Here is a 24,116-nt window from a genome sequence, read left to right as displayed (position 1 = left end):
AGGCATCCGGTATTACGACGCAAATAAAATGTGCTACTAGGTGGTTATTGAAACAACGAACCGATATAATTCTTCCAATTTTCGTGTATTTAATTCTTTTGATTTTACAAGAGATTAATTTTTTTATTTGAAAATTGTATTTTTAATATATTAGATATTTAAGAAATAACAATTTATTTCCGTGACAACTGCAATTATGTTTACACTAATAAATGTCTATTAACAATTTTTATAACTTCTCTATAATAATATACTTCAAAAATTGCAAATTTTTATAAAATTTATTTTACTTGTAATTAGGATATTTTTTTATGTGTACCAGAAAAAATGTAGAAAGCAAAGATTATTTAATGCACGAAAACTTTATAAGATCTTACGCGTGTAACAAAATGTCATTGTGTTTTTAGGAGATAAATTCCGTCTTGTGTTGGCGACGACGTTACGTGAGGATGGATATCCAGATGGTAACGAGTGGAATCCTATAGAACAGGAAGGTGGTTCCAGGGCGGACAGTTTTGAATATGTTATGTCCGGCAAGGTGTATCGAATTGAAGGCGACGAAGCCAATAATGAGCCCAGTAGCAGATTGTAAGTAGCCGTTGTTTACTTGTATATCGTTAAGTGTGTAAGATCAGTCTGAAAATTAATTTTTTATTTTTTGGAAAAATTTAATCTAATTTACTTCTATGTATTTAGCAAGATTTATTGGTAAAAAAATATTTGCAAAAATTACTAAATTTATATTTTGTGATGTATTTCTTTCAACCAAGATATTGATAGTTAAAATCAAAAGTCAAGTCTCAGATTGATCTTACTACTGAAATATATCTTATTGATAATTAAAAAAAATTTGTTTGCACTTTGCAATATTTGTTATTGCGATTACGATTTTACCTTGAGATCTTGTATTATTTTGATAGTAGACGCGACCGTAATGTATAGCGATTGATACATGAGAATAGATAAATAATGCAATTCGTTACAGTATCATGTTTTTTGTAACAATGTGGTAATAATTTGTGTAATTATATGGAAATATTCAAAATTATAATGCATATCTTAACTTTTAAGCAAAATGTGAATAAGTATATTACTTAAAATACATTCTTATATTAATCGTATCTTATTAGGTTATTTTTGACTTTAGTCATTTTTTATTATACATTATATGAGTATACACGCATATATATATATATATATATGTGTGTGTGTGTGTCTAAAAATCTTGCAGTGCAAATGAATCAACACTCCTTAGTTTTTATGTCCGAGCAGAATCTCGCACATATACGCAATTGCGTGAGTTACTCATATCGTTTGAAAATGTTCTTATACAATATTGTTGATTATTTATCGTTGTTATTTATGTACGTTCTGCGTTAATTTGATTCTGCTCGGATGCACCATACGCTGACTAGGTATATCGGATATTATACGCATAGAAGCACGTCACGACGACGTAATGTCATTCGAACGACATATCGATGTGCGACAAACTTTCTGCTGTGCGATCTCCTATTGGCTCGTTTCCAAGCGCTCTCAATGAAGCCGCGTGAGCTTCCGAAAACAACTTTCTACGCCGTTTGCAGAGAAATTGGCGAGAATTGGCTCTCTCTCTCTCTCTCTCTCTCTCTCTCTCTCTCTCTCTCTCTCTCTTTCTTTCTGTTGTTGTCTGTTATCGCTCTAAACAAGGTCTCTTGACCGGATTGAGAAGCGGTACTACCAACATCGTTTATACGTTGAGCATTCTTATGTAATTAGTCAATGACGGAGGAGAATAGAATAAGAGGAGATAGAAAAAGTATAAGCAACGTCAAATGTTGCAGACAATTTTTTGATTGATTAACAGTTGATTGATAAATAAAATTATGCTGTAAATAAGTTAATGTTAAATAAATGTAATATGCTCTCAATATTAACTTTTTAATATAAATATCAAACGAAATAGTTTTTACGAACTATCTTTAATTCGCTAGAATGCTTTTCAAATAATATTTAAAATAAGATATAAAAGAGATTTTTTACATTAAAACATGGTTATTTTAGTTCATTATTCTAATACGTTGCAATTTGTAAAGTGGAAAAAAATTTTAACAAAATTCTTAATTATGTTGATGGACACCTACAATAGTATTAATGTCAGAAAAATATTAGTAATACTCTAAGGACACTTTAAAGAAATGTTATAATAATGTTAATATAGTAATTGAATGACAGTAAAGTTAAAGGTTGTTGTGTGAATTATATGTGATACGCAATTGCCCAAACCTTGGCACGATTGGCTGAGCACGCCGAAATAGTGCGTCATCGGATAGGCCATTTTTAGCTTCGTCATTCATGAACTATGGACTTACTATTTTTTAAACGCATTTTTTAAATTATTTGTATATTTCTATTACAAAAATATGAATGTGGCACAATAATTGTAAAGAGATCAAGTCACCGGATGTCAAAAATTCACACTAATTGTATATGAGAAGTAATACTTATAAAAATTATCATGTTTACGTTAGAAACAAAAGTTAAAATTGTATTATTCTAGCAAACAAGTATCATGGATAATGAATTAAAAAAAAATGGAATTTTATTAATTAAAAATTAGTTTTTAATTGAACAGAGGTTACACGCAAGTGTTGGACTTTCCATTTAAACGTGCCGAACGAAATGCGGAATTACACGATAACCCCATCATTTGACCGACTTATCGCATTGACCTTGAAACGTGGCCGCGACGTCGCGCGTCGGTCACATTGGTCGCGTCGGTCGTATTGGTCGTATCGCCCCGTTGATTTCGCCGCAGGTTGTGCCACTGTTGCGCGCAAAACGTGCCGCGCTCTGTTGACGCTATTAAAGAACGTAGCGTTGTAGACGCCACGATAAGAGAGAATGGGAAGAGAGATAATGACGCGTACTTTAAACATTCGAGTCTGTTAGGTGCTTTAAATCGACCATGTAAGTGTGGAATTATTTATCGAATACGTCATTATGTAACACTTCTTCGTAATGCTTAGATTAACGTTTAACGTTTTAATTAGCTCGTTCTTTAACGCGCCGTAAGTTTTTGTTTCATCGTCAGTTAAAACTTAATATACACTTAATTGTATGTAATTTAGGATAAGTTAACAAAATTTTTATGTTGCAATCTTATAAGTGTCAAGTATAAGATGTTAAAATAAGTTTATATACTTCCTGGATTATCTTGAGTATCGAAAAATTACAACTGAAAAGTTTAGATCATTGGTTCTTTAATTTTAGACATGAAAGTTTTAATGAACGAAAACTTTTAAACGATACGTGTCGATCTTTTGGTTTTCCTAATATATTTTGTTCACGTTTACTTACAGTATTTTCTGTATTCTATCTGCTTTTGTTTAATATTTTTACACATATTTTTAATTTGAATATCAAGAAAATTTTTTTAACAAGATATAAATGATAAAACAAATTGTATGTGATATAACATTAGAAAAGAAAAGTTTTGAATTAATATATTTCATTATATAGAAGATTTTATTTTATTATATAGAATTCAGCACGGATATATACATATACATTTTATGTCGCGTTAAATGTGTTAGAAGTTCAAGATTTATACTTCCTGATTGCTTTCAACTTACACACTGACTCAAAGTTGTCAAGTGGAATACGTCATGTGTAATCAGACGAGTCTGCACTATATGTCTGTTACTTAATGTCTGATACGCGATAATGGTTTTTGTACGATAATTTCTTAGCTAATTTTTTTTTCTATTTTTTGCAATTGATCATCAACTCTATCGCAGACAGGATGAACGATATTTTCCGGTATTCAAGATTCAATAGCTGTAACAAGCAGCTGTGTCAGCAAGCTCTAGATATTTAATTTTGTGTGTGTGTGTGTGTGTGTGTGTGTGTGTATGTGTGTAGTAATTTTCTGACGACGAAAGTAAAAAAGTATCGCAGCCATATTTTAAAAATATATAATATCATAGATGTGTAATGATTACACGTCCGCGTCTCTTTCAGGCCGAAACGCGCCACAAATTAGAAAAAGAAAGCTGCTGTACCATCATCAATGTATGTTTTTCTAACAACTAGATTGAGTTATCTCTTTTCAAAGTATGCTATTCTACATATTTTAATTTGTGACGCTTTTCAAACCGCACTCTTTGCAGTCTAGTTATTATATGTTTTTATGTGTATAGTATTATATATTTTATTTTATATATAGTGTGGGTAAATGGTAACAAACATAGGGCCAATTAAAGTTCGTAGATGACTAACCATTATTTTGAGAGTAGTGAAGCAGCTAGGGTATAGTTTTCTTTATTTAAATAATAGGACATTTTTGTAATTTTTGTTTTTCTGGTCTAGTCGTATTAAATAGTCATTTAATTTGAAATTTTGATAATAATATTGAGGGAAGATCTCGACTTTATGTGGCGTATTTGGCAGAAACAATACAATGTTTCACGTTGAGATATGTGAAGATTCGCGATAGGTAGATGTGGTGTGACGATTATACACAATCCGGTCGGTAAAAGAGTGCACATATGAGAAAGATCAGCGGAACGAGAGCTTTCGGAGGACAGGGAGCCACTCTGCGTTCACTCGGTAGGTAATGAAGCGGGTGAACACAGCTGGTGGTATCTCAGTTTTCTGGGGGCATTAGCAACCCGACTGGCAAAAGTTGAAAAGTCGAGAGTATTCACCAAGAAAAGCCGCCGAAAGGGATAGACTAGATCGAAAGTCTCATTTTATCGAGTAATCATAAAGTTCTCTTACAGTTGACTTCCTACGTTCTCCCGTTGAGAAGAAATCTACTTGTACTTGTCGAAAATACAGCATCGCCCGTCATTTTTAGGTCATTTTAAGGCTTACTTTACGTTATCCGTACTTTCGTTGTCAGATGTTCAGGATAGAATTTTATTTATAATTTTGCGTGCTATGTATTTTATATATGTATTCTGGCTTTTTAAATATCTTTTTACATGGCATATGAAATTATAGAATTCTATCTTGAATCTATAACACGAATTATAGATAATTCAAAGTTGGTTTTAGATATTGTCATCTGATTGAAGATGGGTACACAAAAGTCTTTGGTCCTTTTTCAAGAGATGGCGTTTCTGGTAATTTGTAGTTACGAGATATGTTTATGAGATTAAATAACGTTAGGAAAAACGTGACGTTTAATGACGTTAGCTCTAATATGAATAGATTCGATTGGATAATTTTCATTATGATAAAATAATTTTATTTATATAAAAATGAAGTCCGATAGTAAGTATCTTGTGTCGTACTTTTTTTTTAAGTTTAGTGTATGCAAACGTTTTGCAATTATCGTGGAAAAATTTTAACGTGATTATTTTGACTTTGATAAGATTAAATAATACACTATTGTACTATAATTATAGTATATAATTTTCGTATTGCGTTTATTCGTTTGTTCATTCGTCTGCGAGGGGCGTGACAGCTGGGAAACGAATTATTGATCGGAGTAGCTCGAGCCCCTGGAATGGATATAGCTAATGCTCCGGCAATGCGCAGGTACACATGCACCCTATCGTCGCGATGCGATCCTTTCTGAAAGAAATTTGAAATTTGAAAATATAATTATGTAATTGTTATGTTTGCTTATTTTTTGGGACGTTTTATTAATATTAGATTATCACTCAAATTTTGTTTGTATTTTTTGTTGTAAAAAGTTATTTCAAAAGTCATATGTGTATATGTATATATATATATATAAAATTTTGTTTACAGTTATTTATAATTTTATATTATATTAACATTTCCATTAATAATAAAATTTCCAATAAATTATAAACATTGACAAAATGCATAAACAATGCAGACAGCAGGATAAATTAAAGAAAATATTTGTTTTTTTCTCAGATTGAGATACAATTTTGTCTTGTCGTTATTTGATGTTGAATTAGTTATTAGAGTGTCTTATAGGACTGAGAACCTGTAGCTCAAATTTCCTCGATTTCACCGAGGATGCGGGCTCCGCGAGAGTCAGCTGATCAGGATTAGTGCAGACGCGTGCGCATGGTGAAACGCTTTCTGATTGGTCGATACTTCGGCTAGGACGTGCAAGGTCGCCCGGGCTGTCAAAATCAGCTGACGTCGGGGAAAGAGGGGAGAACGACCAATCAGCTGACACCCGGGCTTAGGAGAATCTTTTCCGTCTAGTTATAGTTGTACGCTGCTTGATTTTTCGTCGGAGTTTCCGCGATACTTGAGTGTAAATCTAGTTTATTAATTGAATACTATGGAGATATTCTCAATTGTTTATAATACGCATAATTGACTCTTGAATGTAATTTGAAATTTCTTTACAAGTGCATAATAGGCAGCCAGGAAATATAACATTGAATTGTTAAACGAGAAATCTGTCAATTTTATTTCTCTAAATTTAATTTATCTCTAAATTATTGTATTTGGTTGTTTTATATATACATATATTTAACATTTTTTTTCTATAAATACCATTCTTCCTATTAAATATGTCTTCTAGCATGTAGAGAGAGAGGGGGGGAGGGTGAAATTGAACTCATTTTCTAATTTCAGTATTACAATTAATTTTAACTGCAGTCTTAATTTATATTTTAAATTTGTATCATAGAAAAATTGACTCTTTGATTATGCGTGATTACGTTCAAGTCTTATGTGTTTGTAGGCGGCTAAATCGTGCCCACTATACATTATACATTCATATGCACAACATGTTTCGTAGCTTTTCTGCCTTGTGAGTCATGTCGATCGCCATTCCATGGTCATATATATTTCTTAATATCGCGAGGAGCAGTCTAGGACCGTGTCGGAAAACTGCGTACGTATATGCAGCGGACTCTACGGAAAATTTAACCGCCACGTCATCCGACGTTGCGCCGCAGCGAGAAAACTCGGGCGGACAACTGTCACGGAACTGCTGCGTTACGTAAAATCGTGGAGCAGAGAATTGTAGCATGCTGCATTTTTGGCAACCGACGTGTAAAAACATTGCCTTCTCCTTTTCGTGATGCGTGCGAGTGTTACGTGCATGTTATTGGCATGATACTGACAGGTATGCACCGAGTGTCCTGCTGACCCGGTATATTCGAGGTGACGTCGCGATCAAACTCTCTAATACGTGTTAACTCTTTACGGTTTAGATTTTAGATTTTATGATTTGTGTTACATTAGTAATTACATTTGTCCTTTTCTCAGTCTATTTTCTCATTTACATTATTGTGGCTTACTAATTTTAAAAATGCAATAGTTATATAATATTAAATTTTTTTAAATATTAGGATTTACATAAACAATAAGAATATTGTTTATAATCTCTTGTTAATTACCGCATTGTAATTATTAAAATGAGATGTGATTGGTAAAATAGGGTGTTAAGGGTTAATTTTCGTAATACGCCTTTGTATTATTCTGAGTTTTCTCATTTTAATGTCTTTACTAAATTCGAGCGAGAAAATAGTTTTTTCTTTAAAGCATATACTACAGGCCATATATTTCTGTGCGTGCGTGCGTGCGTGCGCGCGCGCGCACGTGTGTAGCTCTGACCCGTATTGTTGCGATAGTGCGTTCTTTGCGAACCAACAGTCTACTCTTTCGTAGCCTTGTACTTCAGAGATTGTATGAATAATTACACGTACAACGAAGTTGCGGGAAGAGGAAGAGAGCTATACTCATCGCGTCACGTAACGCGTGTATTACGCAATTGCGGTGCGTGTTGTGTTTGTCAACAGCTGATTCGACTTGGATGCTCTATTTAAAATCTTTCAAATTTTTTAACAATTATTGTTAATGAATATTAAAGCTCGAAAAAATACGGAAATTACGTGAACTTTGTTAAATTATGATGTGTTTAAGTTACGGCATGTGGTTTAATAATAAATATAATATTATAAAAATATTGATAACTAGTAAAGCTTAACTATAAAATCTAAAATCTTTCTTACAGAGATTATGCAACAATTAAATTTGGTGCGAATAACAATATCATGATTTACTTAAGAAAAAATCTTTAATATGTTTTATGAAATATATTAATTTAATGATTATAACGATAAGCGAGATATAAATGCGAGTATTTTAGAACGTTTTTAAATAATTGAAAAAATCAAGAATATCAGCGAGACGCGTATCAAAGCATTATCAAGATAATTTAACAAATTCGCGTTATAACGTTTGCGAGCGATACATTGACTCTGTTCAATCATGTACGTTTAAACTGATGTCGACGTCATTCGTTGCAAAAGGGGAGTCGGCTTCAGTTACTAAATTACAGGGCGTAAAAATATCTCGTGACTGAATTGAGTATTATTTCTCATTCTAATAACTAATCTCAAGAGACATGATCGACGTACAATACAACACAGTAATCACTTTTTTATTGTAAATTATTTAATTATATTTTTATATATATGCATGAGACTATGATAGGATAATTATTTTGCCGTTTCCAAATATAATGGAAAAAATAATTTTTTTCCCAATATGTAGGAGATTTAATTATTGCAAGGTTTGAACGGTAACACGAAAGATCAGTTGAAAGTTGATTAATAGGTAAACTGAAAGAGGAACTCTTGAGCAGGTAATTCCCTTTCTCGATACTACTGTAGGTGTTGTACCGAGTTGCCGACAACACTCGCAGGCTCTCTGGTTTACCCGGATACGAGCCAGGCTCCCTCCAGTTCCCAGGGGTGACCCAGTTTCGTCTATCCCCTCGGAGTCAGCCCACACTTGCCTGGCGAACACCTCCCTCGTGTGCACACCTACTCGCATTTACCATGAGCTATGCCCATTTATAGTTTTCTCATTTTCAGTTTTATGTTATTTTGTTTCGTTTACATTTATCGAATAGCGTCTTGAAGATTAATTTTTATTATTTTATTTATATTTTTTTAGAGTTTATATGATAAAAATTTTGCCGACAGAAATACAAGATAATATTTTATCTTTATGAACGTGTCTTTACGATTCCCAAATATTTAAACTATAACAAAGGGCCAATAACTATTTAACTATTTAAATATAAAATATATTTATTTCAAGAAAATTTAAAAATTGGTAATATATCTTCAATTACAGAGAGAGAACTTTATTTGAAAACAAAATTTTGAAAGGAATATAGAATCTAATAGTTTAAATTAATTCTTTTCATTTTACTCGTGTACTTTTCCATTTTCACGCGCTGGTTATTATTCCAGTAGTAAAGTCCAGGATACGAGAAATATACACAAATAGATACGTGTGTATGTTCGTTGAAACTAGAGATCTCTAGTTTCAATACGCGTTCACGCGCGCATCCTCGCCGGGATCGCTCCTGGGGAAAGGTCAGACAGTCAGAGGCTAACCTAGTGACTGGAATTAGGTCAACCCCTGACGGGGGACCGTTCTCGCGTCCCCACTTTCCCCGAATAAGCGGAAGAGTCCACGTTGTTGCATTCACAGTCAGGCCAGGTTGGTACATAATCGACTTCCGACTCGATATCATTTGGATTAGAAGAATCATTCTCGGTTGACTGCGAAGGTCAGCTATTCTCTTGCTATCTATTTAGTAATTACCTTAAGAAGCATATGAAATTGAGGTATCATTGCTTTATGATATTTTGATAAATGTGATATTTTTTTGTTGATATCTCACGCATTTGAATATATTAATTTTGAAATTGAGAAAACACAGTTTAATCCCTCGTTGTATAAAAATATACTGAAACTATTATACTGAATTTACACTTAGAGATTGGTCGATTTGTATATTGTGATAGATGTACATATCGATCAATGAACATTAATAATGAGCAAAAATTGTTATGTTTGTGTAATTATTAACTTTATATAGAATCACCTTCAGTTCTTTATTTTTAATAATTATTGCATCTTTAATGTCACTCAAGGTCAACAAGCGCGTGAGCGTCTTTATGTCTATTGTGCTCACAGACAGAGATGAGAGTAAAAGTTTTGGATCGATACCATCCATCCCCTGTCTTCTTTCTTGTTCTGTTTTTGTGATTTTTATGTTTTCTGAGTTTCTTGCTATAACCATATTATCGAAATGGTGATATATTATTGTCATTTGCGCGAGAAAATTTTTATTACATTTTTGTTTTAATTTTTACTTAAGTTATTACATGGATGTAATTCCTGAAATTTAACGATATTCGGAAATGTTTTAGAAATTTTATGTGCAATTCTTATCAGGCTATGAATAATAACAGATGGTTCATTTTTGATAGAAATTTTAATTAATTTTATCACAATATTTAGAAGCAGCGAGATATATTTAGTAAAAGTTTTATGCAGATAAAATAAAAATAAAATATTTTATGAGTAAATAGATTTGACGTGATTTTTTTTGTCAATTATCAAATGAAGCCATTTTATCTTTATGGGCATAATTTTCAGGAAAGTTATGAGAAAATAGGGAATAGCTATGGTTATGTGTCAAGTGGATTGTCATATAATGGTGAAATATCATTCTTCGCGCAATTAAGAGGAATTAATAAGGGCAAAGATACGCTTCGCTCTCAATCATTAGCATTCATAGTGCTTGAGACTCTCGCATCAACTGTATTATACATCAATACTTGTTTATATTTTATAAAGTAGTAATATCATTTTCTTTACCTTTATATTATATAGTTAATCTATAGTTATTTTATTAATTATGAGGATAAATTAACTTTTGTTTCGGTTCAATTACACTTGATAAGGATCCGAACTTGAGGTCGAAACGCCGCGTGTCATATATTTTTAATTTAAAAAGTTTGCTTATAAACAAAGGAGCTTTTATCCATTTTGAATTTATCAAATTGATGACAATTAGAATTATTACGTTTTTAAAATAACTTTGATACGCCTTATTTATTATTTTACATTGCATCGTGTTACATTTTCTTTTACATAATTTATTTTATACATTTTACATACTATTATATCATTTACATATATATCTTCATTCGTTTATATTCATTTTCTCTATATTCATTTTACAAGTTATTTTTAACAAACAGGTCATTTTTTAATATTTTCAGATAAAAAATCAATGCTTTCTATTATTATGCTATATTATTATAACTCAGATTTTACGTTATTAGCACTATAATTTTTTCACATGTTGCATTTCCTACACGCGATATCGTGATAATGTGAAACCGTGACATTGAGCGCGCAGCAGTTACGGGAACTTTGTTTTGCAAGCGAGCGATCGCAGCTACGCGCCCCGACCGCCACGTGTTGCTTCAACCCCCCTTCAACCATTCCTCTGCATTTGTGGTATGTCCGACGTACAAGTAGAAAAGTTTTTGGTTACCAGAGAGAGAGCATCGCGCATATATCGAGAAGAGACTTGCCAGTCAAGTGGCCAGTCAAATAGTCGGATTTTTAATGCTGCGCCTTTACTGTTTTCGCGATTGTCAAAATAGAATTTGCTTTTCTTTTTAGTTTTTGTTTTGCGTATTTAATTATTTTGGATACGCGACATACTATCAATTAACTGCGCTTAAACTGCACGACGGTAAACCAAGAATAGCTTCATTATACACGCTGCATTGAATGACGTAGCCAAAGAACATGTAACGTATTGTGCACCGGCTCTTAATTACATAACAATGATATTTAGCCTGACTAATACGTCTATCCTACACATATGCATCTCTTACCGCATCACCATCACACGTCGCGATAAAGACAATTTCGCCAGATAAGCACGTTTCTCTCGTGTGGTGTATAATCGCAATGTGAACAGATAGCAAACAAGCGAGATAATTCGGGTGCAATGCACGACCAGTCCAAAATGGAAAAAAAATATATATCTTTTCTTTTAATCCTACACTTTGCTACAATATACTTTTATATAATTACTATATTATTGTCACAATAATTTTTTTCTGAGAAAATAAGGATGGTATTTAACAATAGTTGCGAGAACGGTGTAATATGCAAATTTGTGTGCAGCTACCTATTACGAAGCACATCAAGTTTATTTCCTTGGTCTTTTCTTACATAATCAGTGCTCGCGTTTGACGGTCGACTGCCATGTTACCATTCTCTCTCTCTTTCTCTCTCTCTCTCTCTCTCTCTCTCTCTCTCTCTCTCTCTCTCTCTCTCTCTCTCTCTCTCTCTCTCGTTACATCGTGTAGTAGGAGAGCTCCCGGTTCTGAACGATAATAATCGACTCTCTCGAGTGCGCGTGTGTTAGAGTGGCGTAGGAGGATGAGGTACACAAGGAGGAGAAGGAGGAGGAGGAGGAGGAGGGAGGAGGGCACGAGGGGAGACGAGGCAAGCTAAAGGTGCCTCTTCGACCCCTCCGCGATACCCTAGCCGCGCGCGCGCGCGAGTAGGGAGCGGCTGTTCGACCGCAGGAGAAGAGAGACGGAAGGAAGAAGGGGTCGCGGGATGGAGGGCAGGGGAGGTATCGTGACGGGGACAAACGGGCCGCGACCGAGAAAACGGTGGAGGCAGCGCGCGCGCGCAGGTGTGCTCCCCGGTTCCTGGCGTTGTGTCGCGTGTGCCGTGTCTGTCGCGACTGCCGCGATGTGAGATGGCGAGACTTAAAGGCTCGTTTACACCATGTCAGACAGAGCGACGTGTCGCGTCGCCTCGCGTAGTGTTCGCTAGTGACGAAAATGACAATCCACGACGATGACGATGACGACGACAACGACGACGATGAGGACTACTAACGGCACTACAGTGGTAGTAGTAGCAACGGGTGATAGTGTGCGACGATGATGCGGTAGTGGTAGCTGTCTAAGATTAAGTCGACCCAGCCAGGTCTCTACATTCTTTCGTGCCAAGGGAGAGTGCATGTTGCTCCCTCGTCGCCCCTCGATCCACCCACCCACCTGTCGCAGACTCTTCGATTCTTTTTCATTTATTACTACTTTTACTAATTACTGCTACTTCTCGTTTGTTGCGCATTGCATTCTTTCGAAGACATCTCATGTCGGAGCACCTCGAGAGTAATGCATTTGTTGCGTAAGCGTACGTTTCGCGCGATTGTTCTCATCGACTCGACATTGAGAAACTCGATCACTTGATTTTGCATTAAGCCACTTCAAACCACTCTAAAATCTTTTTTTTTTCTTAACAAGAATTCTTAAGAATTTTATGAATTAATTTTTGAATTTAGTTTTAAAGATCAATGACAATTCGTAATTTTCTGTAAAATAAGTAACCATAATTCGATATTTCAATTTATTCGTAGAAAGCTATTGTCAGTCATATGGAAATTTCCGTCGAAGTTATCCTTTCGAGTCAGAAATATGTATTTCGATATGCTCGACGAGATTGTTGTAAATTTTGTAAACATTTTCCATTGCGTGGGAACAACTCAATCTTTTATAAATTCAATGACTTGTAATTCCATACGTATTCAGGTCTAATTATAGATAATAACAGTTTTCTACTTTATGCTGTGATAACCGTCAAGAAAATTTCAAAGATAACTGAAATGGGAAAGTTTATGTTTTATAATATAAAATTTGATACATTGACATTAAAATAAATGTCAGTTTTTATCTTTATCTGCTTTTAATGTAATCTTCAAGAAATTATTTGGGAAAGTTACATTATTTTCTTAATTAAATTATATTATTATATCTTAGTGCAAGAGGCAGTATGTGTTGTTGAATTGTATGTGTCCAATAAAATAAGGGAACGATACTACAGATAAAGTTATGCCTGTAAAGATTAATAATCGCTTTCGGTGAATAGATTATTCTCAGATAACAAAAGAGGTATTTTCTTTTAATGTAAGATATGATGAGTGGTATTACTTTTCGGGAAGAACTCGTATGTTATAGTAATGAAACGTTCGCCGCTATTCCGTTGCACTCGATTAGTCGCGAAAATGCACGTGCGTGCGTAATGGCATGCGCTCGATAATTAGCAACAATTATACGCGCGATAACGCGACGAAGGTCACCTGGCCGCGGTCCGTGGAAATTCGCACGAGAGTATAGGCTCATTATTGGACGCGTCCGTGCCTCCAGTCAACCTACCGATCGATCGTTTCGTAGAGACGGTATCTCACGTACAAGTTAAAAAAAAAGAAATAAGCGATTTGATTGATCAACGCTAAGGAATATGGTATTTGATCGATTACATGTGTTTCGTTATTATCGGTATCATTGACTATGCAATTTAGTAGAACAAATCCGAAATCGCAAAAAATAATCAAATTCTACAATTTACTCGACTCATTTCCTCTTCATTCATTCTCGAGCGTTTATTTCTTTATTTTTTTCGCAATAGTAATTAAACTACGTATCTTAATTTGTTTTGATTAATATTTTGAAATTTTAATTTGTATAATGTGTAAAAATATTTATACTATATTCTAGATATTATTCTTTCTTGAAGGTACTTAAAATAACTGATAAAAATTCTGTTCGTTTTTAGCTGCTCATGTTTTGCTGCTTGTTCGTTTAATTTTATTATTTTTTAATGTTGATTTATCAACGTAACACGATACAGCATATTATATTGTCAAGATTGAGCGTAGTCTGTAATGTATAGATATAAAGGAGGCTATATCTTTATTTAAAATTGTGGAAAAAATGTGCTCGCAAATTGTATATAATGTCTATGAGCGAGGGAGTGAGTGAGAGAAAGAGAGATCAAGAAATATGAACAGAAGTGGATATTTACTATGAATTTAGTAAAAGATATTCAGATTTGCAAAATAATATAGTGGTAGTTGACAGTATAAATTAATTTTATGCAAACCGAATTCTAGCATAATCTGCGACTTGGATGATAAAGCGATTCGAACTGTGCGTCGCATCGCGATCAATTGGATCCGATAACATTTTATTTAATCGACTGCTGGGAAAGATTTTCGTGCTAGTTTCGAAGATAGTTTTTTAATTAAGGATAAATTTTTATACATACAGTTGTTTTTTTATTACATTAAATTAATAGATATAGATTTAGGAATATTATATTAAAAAGTAAGTGACTAATTTATTAGATACGTTGTCACAATTTTATTCAATAAATGCGAAAGTCATATTTTAAAAACGTAACACGAATATTTAATTAATTAATTTAATTGAAAAACAATAAAGGACTTTTTTATACCGCGCGATAGAAGTGACTTCGAAAATAACAGCTCGATGCAATACCCAAAGGTCACCCACGAGAAACCTTCGTCGGTGTATTCGTTTAGGATGAGCCAAGTAATCCTGGGCTTTTTCGCAACCCCGATAATAACGGAACCAACCCCGGTGCTGGCACGTCGCATGTTCTCTGGCTACGCGATAATGTTTCGAGGTTAAGCGAATGATGGGGCGTGTGTGGCCGAGCGCCACGCATCTTGGCATAGCTTTTTCGGCCACGCAATTGCATAATCGTGCGACGCGGCACTTATCTGGATCGTTCACGTTAGTCCTGCTTAGTTCGCCGTGCGGTCTCGTCGCGTATTTTCTCTTCGTTTCGAGTTCTCTCGAATAGTTGTAGATAGTGATTAGTATCGGTAATGAGGTAGAATTAAAGTCACATTGCGAAATTTACGTTCTAATGTACTCGTATCGCCTTTTTATATCACGGCCAGGAAAATCGAGATTTAGCTGTTTTTTTTTTAATTCTAATTGCACAGAAAATGTTTAATATCGGTTTGGTATATCTAAAATTATATCACATTTTAGAAAAAAATGTATCACTATTGAAGGACGTTGAACAATTTCGAAATTTAGTCAGATCATTAGTAGGTTTAGTTAATAAAATCACATTTATATATATATATAATAGTTAGGATCTTATTTTGAGATGGCAGTGCTGCGAATATTTTACTTATCTAAATAACTAAATTACTGTCTGCAATTTTGATTTCGAAGACAACAGATGTGTTTGTCCTTTTAATATTTTCAAAACTTTTTTATTCATACTGCATTCTTTTGCAATATGATAATATTGTCGAGATGCCATTTTTATTACACGCTACTTTTCCCGCTAGGACTCGGTGTGATTGACATTGAGAGCTTAACGTTTTGTTTGTTAACGCGCATAATCAATCGATTTGATTTATTCTTGTCATTGAATTTATCGTTATGTATATTCTATCAAAAAGAGCGAGGCGCTGTTGCTATTGTCGCTAGCGATTGTCACGACGTAATGATGTCGGGAGGATCCGTCATCATGACGATCTGACTGGATCTGTGGAAGGCACGGTGTGCATCGTGGTAACACGGCAGAATCGATCGTTAAGCTCGTTTAACGGCAAAGTGGTCCAATTATATCGTTACCGCCGAAGCGAACGTCGCTTTGGATTTTCCACCATGTACGTCGCCATTGTTTCGGTTCTCTTATTCTTCCTTTAACCTCGGTTCTTCGTTGTATTCTATTTCAATTTATCTTAATTCTTATTATATTGCACAGTTGCCAAAGTGTCATCTGGTATTCCCGGAATAAAATAGACGCGTTGAAATTAGGAAATACAATCCATATATAATACAATTTTATATGCATCTTCTTTTTCACCTCAACGTTAAGTTGATTAACGCGTGTGTAATGATGGAGTGAAAATAATGACGGGCATAAGATTTTTTTAGAGCACATTGAAATTTAGTGATCCGAAGTTAGTTTTTATTAGTAAAGTTTAGTAAATTCGAAGTTAATTTTTTAATATCTTTATATATATATATATATATATATATATATATATATATATATATAAAATCTCTTCTTTTCCCAAATATTATTCAAATACGATTCAAAGTTGAAATTTTTATCGAGAAATGAGACATTTTACTTGTAAGTTTATGCTTGTATATGTTTTTGTCAAGTATATTTTTTATGTTTTGAATTTATCGATATCTATGATTTGTTCGATGTAGATTATTCGCAATCTTCCCTTTTCCCTTTTAGAAAAGAAAAAATCGAAATGTATTTGCAGGTTATGAATTATATAATATCAAAATATATCTATAATGATCGAATTATTCATAGTTTCATAGCAGACATATCCCTCTCTTAGACATCTTTTACGAGAATGTCAAACTTTTGGCACGCGGATTCGTACGTGAGCAACGAGACAGTCGAGAGGATGTACGCACGCGGATTGTATAACGTCTGGTGCGACTGGAAATGTCGAACTGTTTCTACTTCGCTTGCTGTTAGTGGTTAGCTAGCGCTGCCGTTGCAGTGACTAGCTCATGCTCCTGCTCTAGGCCGACTCGCGCAAGCAGCTCTAGTCGTCGCTTAGTCGTTGCGCGTATCGCACGCGAGTCGCATGCTATTCCTACGTGATATGTAATGACAATTTTGCACAATTTTCTTCGACGCGTGATCATCCCGGAAATTATACCATCGATTGACGAAAGGATTTCGTTCGTTCACGTTGGTGTAACGTCAGTAAAATTATATCGTGAGAAATCGAAATCATCTTTTTCTTCGCATCGCTTCGTACGGAAGGCGTCGATCTTAAAGAGTCATTAAACATCGTCTCTTCACTTTGGAGTAGTCTTGAATGGTGTATCCAACTCTACAGTTATATTCAATGTTGCAGATTGAACGTTGGACCGATTCCGCAAATGCAAATCGATACCGCGCGCGCGCGCGCGCTATACTTTCCGAGATCGATTTCTATTCCGCGAGCGCGGAGATTTACTTGGCACGATAAATTCCGCGCTCACGATCCAAGGTCGTGATTGTGTAACGTTATTGCTCTAGAACAGTTCGACTGTACGTGTGTACACTCGTAAATCGCAATTGTCTCTCTGGTTCTTTTCACGAATGGCGATGAAACACGCGTCTCGTGGAAAGTCGCCGCTAGTGCATTACTTCGTTACATTTTTCACTGCGTTTCTCGCTGCGTTTTCTTGTTGTGAAACAATCTGCGATTTTGAACTCTTGTCTCGTGTTTTTTTTTTTCGCAAATTGCGATTAATCATCAATTCCGTTCTGTCATCAATTCTGTCGACGAAATGATGCGTTTTGACATATCCGATTGTCTCGACTGTGCACAGAAGGTCACGATGCGCAACCGGTTAAACGGAATCACCTGCCGCGCCAGGGGATAATTTTGGATCGCGCGATGCACCTGTTGCAAACTAGGCAAGGTCACACGAGTACGCGATTGTGCAATCCGCTCCGCGTGTCTAAAACGGCTACCGATCGACTGCAATTCGGCAACCGGCCCTACTCCCCACGCCCGACATTTCCCTGATGCAGTTGCACCCGCGCGGTGCCGCAGTTACCGCTGGTTAATCACAGGGAATAAGTGATGTCGACACGCAACAGCACGGTGGTCGCTCTTTTGACTTTGGTAGAAGATGAGTTTCAAAGTGCAACTGCGAATAATTTTCCTGCGGCAATCTCAAGCGCAGTTTTTATGTCAGTCAATCTCTCGGCGCTCTCGGTCATCGGTGGAAAATCTTTGAAAAATTAATAATTAAATCTCTTCCAAGATCGTAGCGTAATATCACGATTACTGCATCCGTGATGCATATCTGAATGGACTTTTTTAAACACTGAAAATAACAATAGTGCAATGAAATGTTTTCTCAAATTTGTGTGATCAAAATTAAATCCAATCTGATAATCGCGTTTTTAAAAATCGAGCACTTGATATCGTTTTTTGTGATCTAAAGGATAAAAGGATAAGGGTCTTATATTCGAGCATATAGCGGCCACCTTTTTCCCTTTAAATTTATACGTGAATAGTCTCATAATTCTGTGTGATGTCATATTATTGTGAAAACACATGATCGGGTTAAAATAATCGGTGACAGATAATAAATTGTTTGTTTATTGCACGGTACTTCCTTCTTTCCAATACTAAATCAGTTTAAGCGTAAGACAATGTGAAATTACAAGTTCGTAAATCAATTAGGTTTATAATGAAAAATGCTGTTAAATTATTTATATTGATGAATTATTTTGTGATAAGAAGGCAAATTTCAAATTGTATGTGGATGGAAGAATATATTAATACACACACACACGCACGCACGCACGCACGCACGCACGCACGCACGCACGCACGCACGCACGCACGCACGCACGCACGCACGCACGCACGCACGCACGCACGCACGCACGCACGCACGCACGCACGCACGCACGCACGCACGCACGCACGCACGCACGCACGCACGCACGCACGCACGCACGCACGCACGCACGCACGCACGCACGCACGCACGCACGCACGCACGCACGCACGCACGCACGCACGCACGCACGCACGCACGCACACACACACACACACACACATTAGTTTTACGTTGAAACACGTTGTATGGACTATTTATATCATATAGCTATTTTTCTGAACCCAATCAAACAAAATTTTTTTTGAATCTACAATAATTATATTATCAAGATAACACGATTTTATTTTGATTAAAATTTCTGTTGAAAAAAGTGTAAAGATTAAATTAATTTAAACGAGATGTTTCTCTTAAACTCGAAAGTTATCGTAACATCGGTGACTCGTAATGTCCTTGGGACGCACTGCGGCATCTATGAAAGAATTAGCTGTCTAAAAGCATCGTATGGAGTTGCACCGACTCCGTCAGGGTGCATAAACAGATCACGCTAGCACAACGCATCCCGACGCTGAAGCGTCGTGGCACCGGGGACAGTGGCTGCTATTATTAGCAGCGTCGTTCTCTTCTCGTTTCGCGTTCCGAGAGGAAAATAGCATCAGCTGACATCTTTCTGGACGACACGGCGCGTTCGAGAAACTCTTAACTCAGAGTCGCCATTTTTATCATGTTGTCTTGAAGACATTTGTGTGAAGAATTTTGATTGCCTAACTTAATCGAGCAGATGACAGTTATAATCATTGATATCAAGCAAGTTTCTTTTGATTATGCCGTGAAGATCTAATTACATGTTAGAAATAATCGCGTAACTTGTATTTCATTACATAAGTGTTTACATTTTTAACACACACACAAATTAATTGCGATTAGCGAAAATTTATTTATTAATCTAATGAAATACTTTATTATTAATGTCGTAGTAAAAGAGACATTGCGACGTTATTGCAATTTGATACGAGGAAGGATACATTGGAAAGCAGCATAAAGAGGAAAAAGGGGGATAGACTGCGAAGATTAACGAGTAAAAAGAGCATGAGAGCGAGCAGAGCGGAAGCGAGCCAATACGAGATTACAGGGCAGTTGGGGCTCGTGCCAGATGCGCGTTTACACGGGCCCTGAATACTGTAAATGCACTATCTGGTACGACATCTCTTCTGTCGCGGCCATCGTGTGACAGGACGTCATCTTTTTAGCGTTATAACATAGATAAGTGTACACGGTTGAAAATCGACATCAATACCAGATTGCGCGATATCTTACGAGCGAAAATAATATTAAGAAATTTATGTATCATTTTTCAGATTGTCCCGAAACTCACGAAGCTTGGGATGATTATACTATGCACACTTTAATGCACAATATAAAATCTTTGTGAGAATTCTATTTTTTTTCTATGTTGTAGGATATTTTCAGGATCTTATATTAGTGACATTCCGGATTGAAGAGATAGTTTAAATCAGTGGAAAGATCTCTAAAATTTTCTTAGTAGTTTTAGATATTTGATTATAATAATAGTTTATAAGAATTAAGATTTTGATTTTAATAAAACAATAATGAACAGTAATGAATTTTAGCGATTTTACAATTTAATTATTCTTTCCATGTCTGGTTTAAATTTTTAATGAAAATAATCGATATCATTATGATAGAATTCATACGAGTTATTTTTCTGTAACTCGCTGCAAGAACATGATAAAATATGTTTATTATCTCTCTGTAAAGTTTTTATTTAAAGTATAATAATTATTATTACCATTATAATATAAAGCAAGATATAATATATCGTAAATGTTAAATGTATAACGTTAAAAAATATTATTTACAGTATTTCTCTGGAAGCAAATTATTATTTTAGTTAAATTTGCATGTATTTTTTAGGTATCAGTGGTGTATTTGAATGGGTAATCAATACGAAAATCAAATTAGTTTAAACAATAATTGATGCACAATAATACGTTTGACTTTTGTTGAAATTTAAACTTTAGATCATGCATATCGGCGAATGAGTAATATGAAATTTTTATAGCTATAAATATATTAATTTGTTCTGTAAAATACGTTGATCATACTGTAAAAAGTTATTTTATGAGAAATTTGTTTGAAAACTGCACAATATGTATGTGCTTAAATAAATAAATCCTGCTACAAAATAGCAGCCGCTCTCCATACCATTTTCTCTTTTTTATTCCGCTGCGAGATATATTATCTAGCAGAAGAAGGGATGCAACTAAGCGTGAGCGAATGTATGTTGTATTGATAAATGTTTTTCTTAAATGTGACTTATTTGGCAATGACAGTTCTCTATGAATAAGTGTGTAATGGCGTTCGATTGTTCGTGACGAGGGATTTGTTAATGGAGGAGTGCTTGTTGCATACTCGTTTCATGTAACAAAGCTTCTCATGTATGTGACAATTTGTGCGCACACACAAGTACACATATGCATTGCTTATACATAGGGTCATATATTATTGTATGGTCAAATGACAATAAAAATCATCTAATGCGTTCTTCATTTAATTTCACCAGCGCCTTTATTAGTAATTAATTTGTAGATATAAGTAAATTATATAATTCTGAAGTTTTTTCCTGTGTTCAGGTAAATAAGAAGAAAAACATTCACACAGTATCAAAATTATTTAATAATGTATTGAATTCTATTTGTCTTCTCTGAAAATTATTATTAATTAATATAAAAATTATTAGAATAGACGTTAATTTCAAAATTGCTTATTTGCAAATGGAGTTTAATAGTTTTAATTGCAACAGTTTGTTTTTTCTACTTCATATATTTTCATTCATGTTATCTGTTACCGATTATATTTGATAGGCTTAGAGATACAAAAAAAAGTTAAATCAACAAGCTGTCAAATTGTTGTTTATTGGAGCGAAACATTTTTTTAACTTCAAAGTGAATATTTAATCGAAAACATGATTAGAAAAAAGAGTAGAGCTTTTGGTATGAATAAGAACATAGAATTTTTAGATGATTATTTTAAAAGCATATTCGTAGGCTTGTATGACGTAACTTTAAAATTACACGAAAATGAAATTAAATATCTTAAAAATATTACATCTTATATATATATGTGTATATATGTATGTGTATATATATATATATATGCGTGTGTGTATGTGTGTATAGTTGTATTTGTAATAGTTATATTTGATTAAATTACTTATTACGTTATAGATTAGAAATACACGATACCTTTTATAGCTTTTTAAAACAAAAAGGAGAAAGAGGAAAATCAGGATATGTAAGTGGAAATGCAATTTGGTTAAAAATATTTGACTCTTATAGGAGTGTGGTGCCTGTTGAGGATTTGACAGATGCAAGGTCAATCGATATGAAAACTTTGTAACATGTGTAGTATACTTCGTATGTAAACTACTTCGAGTATTCCTTCCAGTATTTGCGCATTTTCCCTTCTGTCTCTTGTAAATCACGTGAAATTTTATGTATGTTCCTGCAATATACTGTCGTGAGTTTCATAGAATGCATTTTATAAGCGTTATTAAGATAATTATAATTCAAATACACAATTAGATACATTTGATGTTGATATGTTGACATACAAGGATTCTATCATTTTTTAAGATATTACAGTTATTGTGTTGTTTTTTGCATATATTTTCATGTCATAAAATGTCCAGTTTCAAAGCGTAATTATTGTAAAAATTATGTAATAGTCAACTGATTTTTTAAGTGATGGAAAAAGTTTATTGCTCTTTTACTATTGGAATCTGCGCAGTCGATAATTTCGGTGTTTAATTAATATTACTCCACGTAAATTGCATTGCTTCCATGATGTCATGTTAATTTTTAATCTCCCGTCTAGTTTGCGCTACAAATTGTTTCACTTGTCTACAATTTTTATTGGATTTTAATAAAAGGTAATTTTTAATGATTATTATATCACTAATGCATTAAATAAATATATTGCAGTAAAACCCTAATTTTTAATGATTATTATTATATTTATATTTAAATATAATTATATATTTAAATTATTAAAAATATATATTTATTTTTAAATAAAGGCGTAAATGAAATAAAACGAAGAAGAAAATGACCATTAGTCAAGTTTGAAGAAGAACGAAGTATTTGAAGATTCATCGATTTACCAGATACATCATCTTTCTTAATCGTTTAAAGGAAGAACTTCCTTTAGCGATCGGCATGTTGGCAGTGTGGTTAGCTGGTTGTGTGATCAATCTATATACACGACCGCTATCGGCACTGCAATTATGACGGTCGCAAATCTGCTGCTACCAGGAAAAGCATTATTGACAACTTGAATATGGAAAGTTTCTTGAATATGAAGATCGTTCTTAATTGCCTGAAATTTAATGATACCAGGAGAATATTTATGTTGTGAATCCTGATTAAAGCTGTTATTTAAACATCTTTTTATAAGATAATAAGTTTTAATTATATGTATATATTGATGGTTTAGGAATTAGTGTTGAAACTTAAACAAGAAAAAAAGCTACGATTATACGCTTAATTTTAGGCAGCTTATTTTTAAATTACAATGTTTATTATGTTAAGTTACATTAAAATATATCATAGTGTAAATATTTTTACGATAATGTAAATTAACTTATAACTCATCAATTTTTTATTTTGCTTCCAGATCAGCCTATGTATCTTTCGGGGGTCTACTTATGAGGCTACAAGGCGATGCGAACAATTTACACGGCTTTGAGATAGACCAACATATGTATTTACTAATGAAAAAACTTGCATTTTGATTTTTGATTTTCTATCACACATTGTCAATTTTTTATCATTTAAAATTTCTTTCAACAAATATATCTCTTATCACCGAAAAAACTTGTATTTCATGTTTTAATATATAATATACATATATATAATCAACTAATTTATTATTATTTTTATAATAATCATGGATTACAATAATAAACAATAGTTGCATAAAATTTTCTTTTATTTTTTAAAAATTTACTCAGACAAGTTTACATATAATAATTTTACATTTCAACTAAATTATCACATGATTTGAGCTTACTATTGCTATGATTACTAAAAGTTAAGGAAATAAAAATATTTTTCATGT

General features: G+C 34.0%; 1 protein-coding gene across 1 annotated transcript; it reads left to right on the top strand.

The window, feature by feature from the left end:
• Positions 1 to 407: 407 nt before the first annotated feature.
• On the top strand, positions 408 to 24,116 carry LOC105835853 (DNA-directed RNA polymerases I, II, and III subunit RPABC3; the record flags this gene model as incomplete). Its single annotated transcript, XM_028190854.2, is given in 2 exon segments — positions 408 to 588; positions 23,673 to 24,116. Coding segments are annotated over 2 exon segments (299 nt in total), but the record flags the coding sequence as incomplete, so codon positions are not given.

The sequence above is a fragment of the Monomorium pharaonis genome, chromosome 7, assembly GCF_013373865.1.
Source record: "Monomorium pharaonis isolate MP-MQ-018 chromosome 7, ASM1337386v2, whole genome shotgun sequence".
NCBI lineage: Eukaryota > Metazoa > Arthropoda > Insecta > Hymenoptera > Formicidae > Monomorium > Monomorium pharaonis.
Note: the sequence above shows the minus strand (reverse complement) of the source record. Positions and strands in the feature narration are given on the sequence as shown.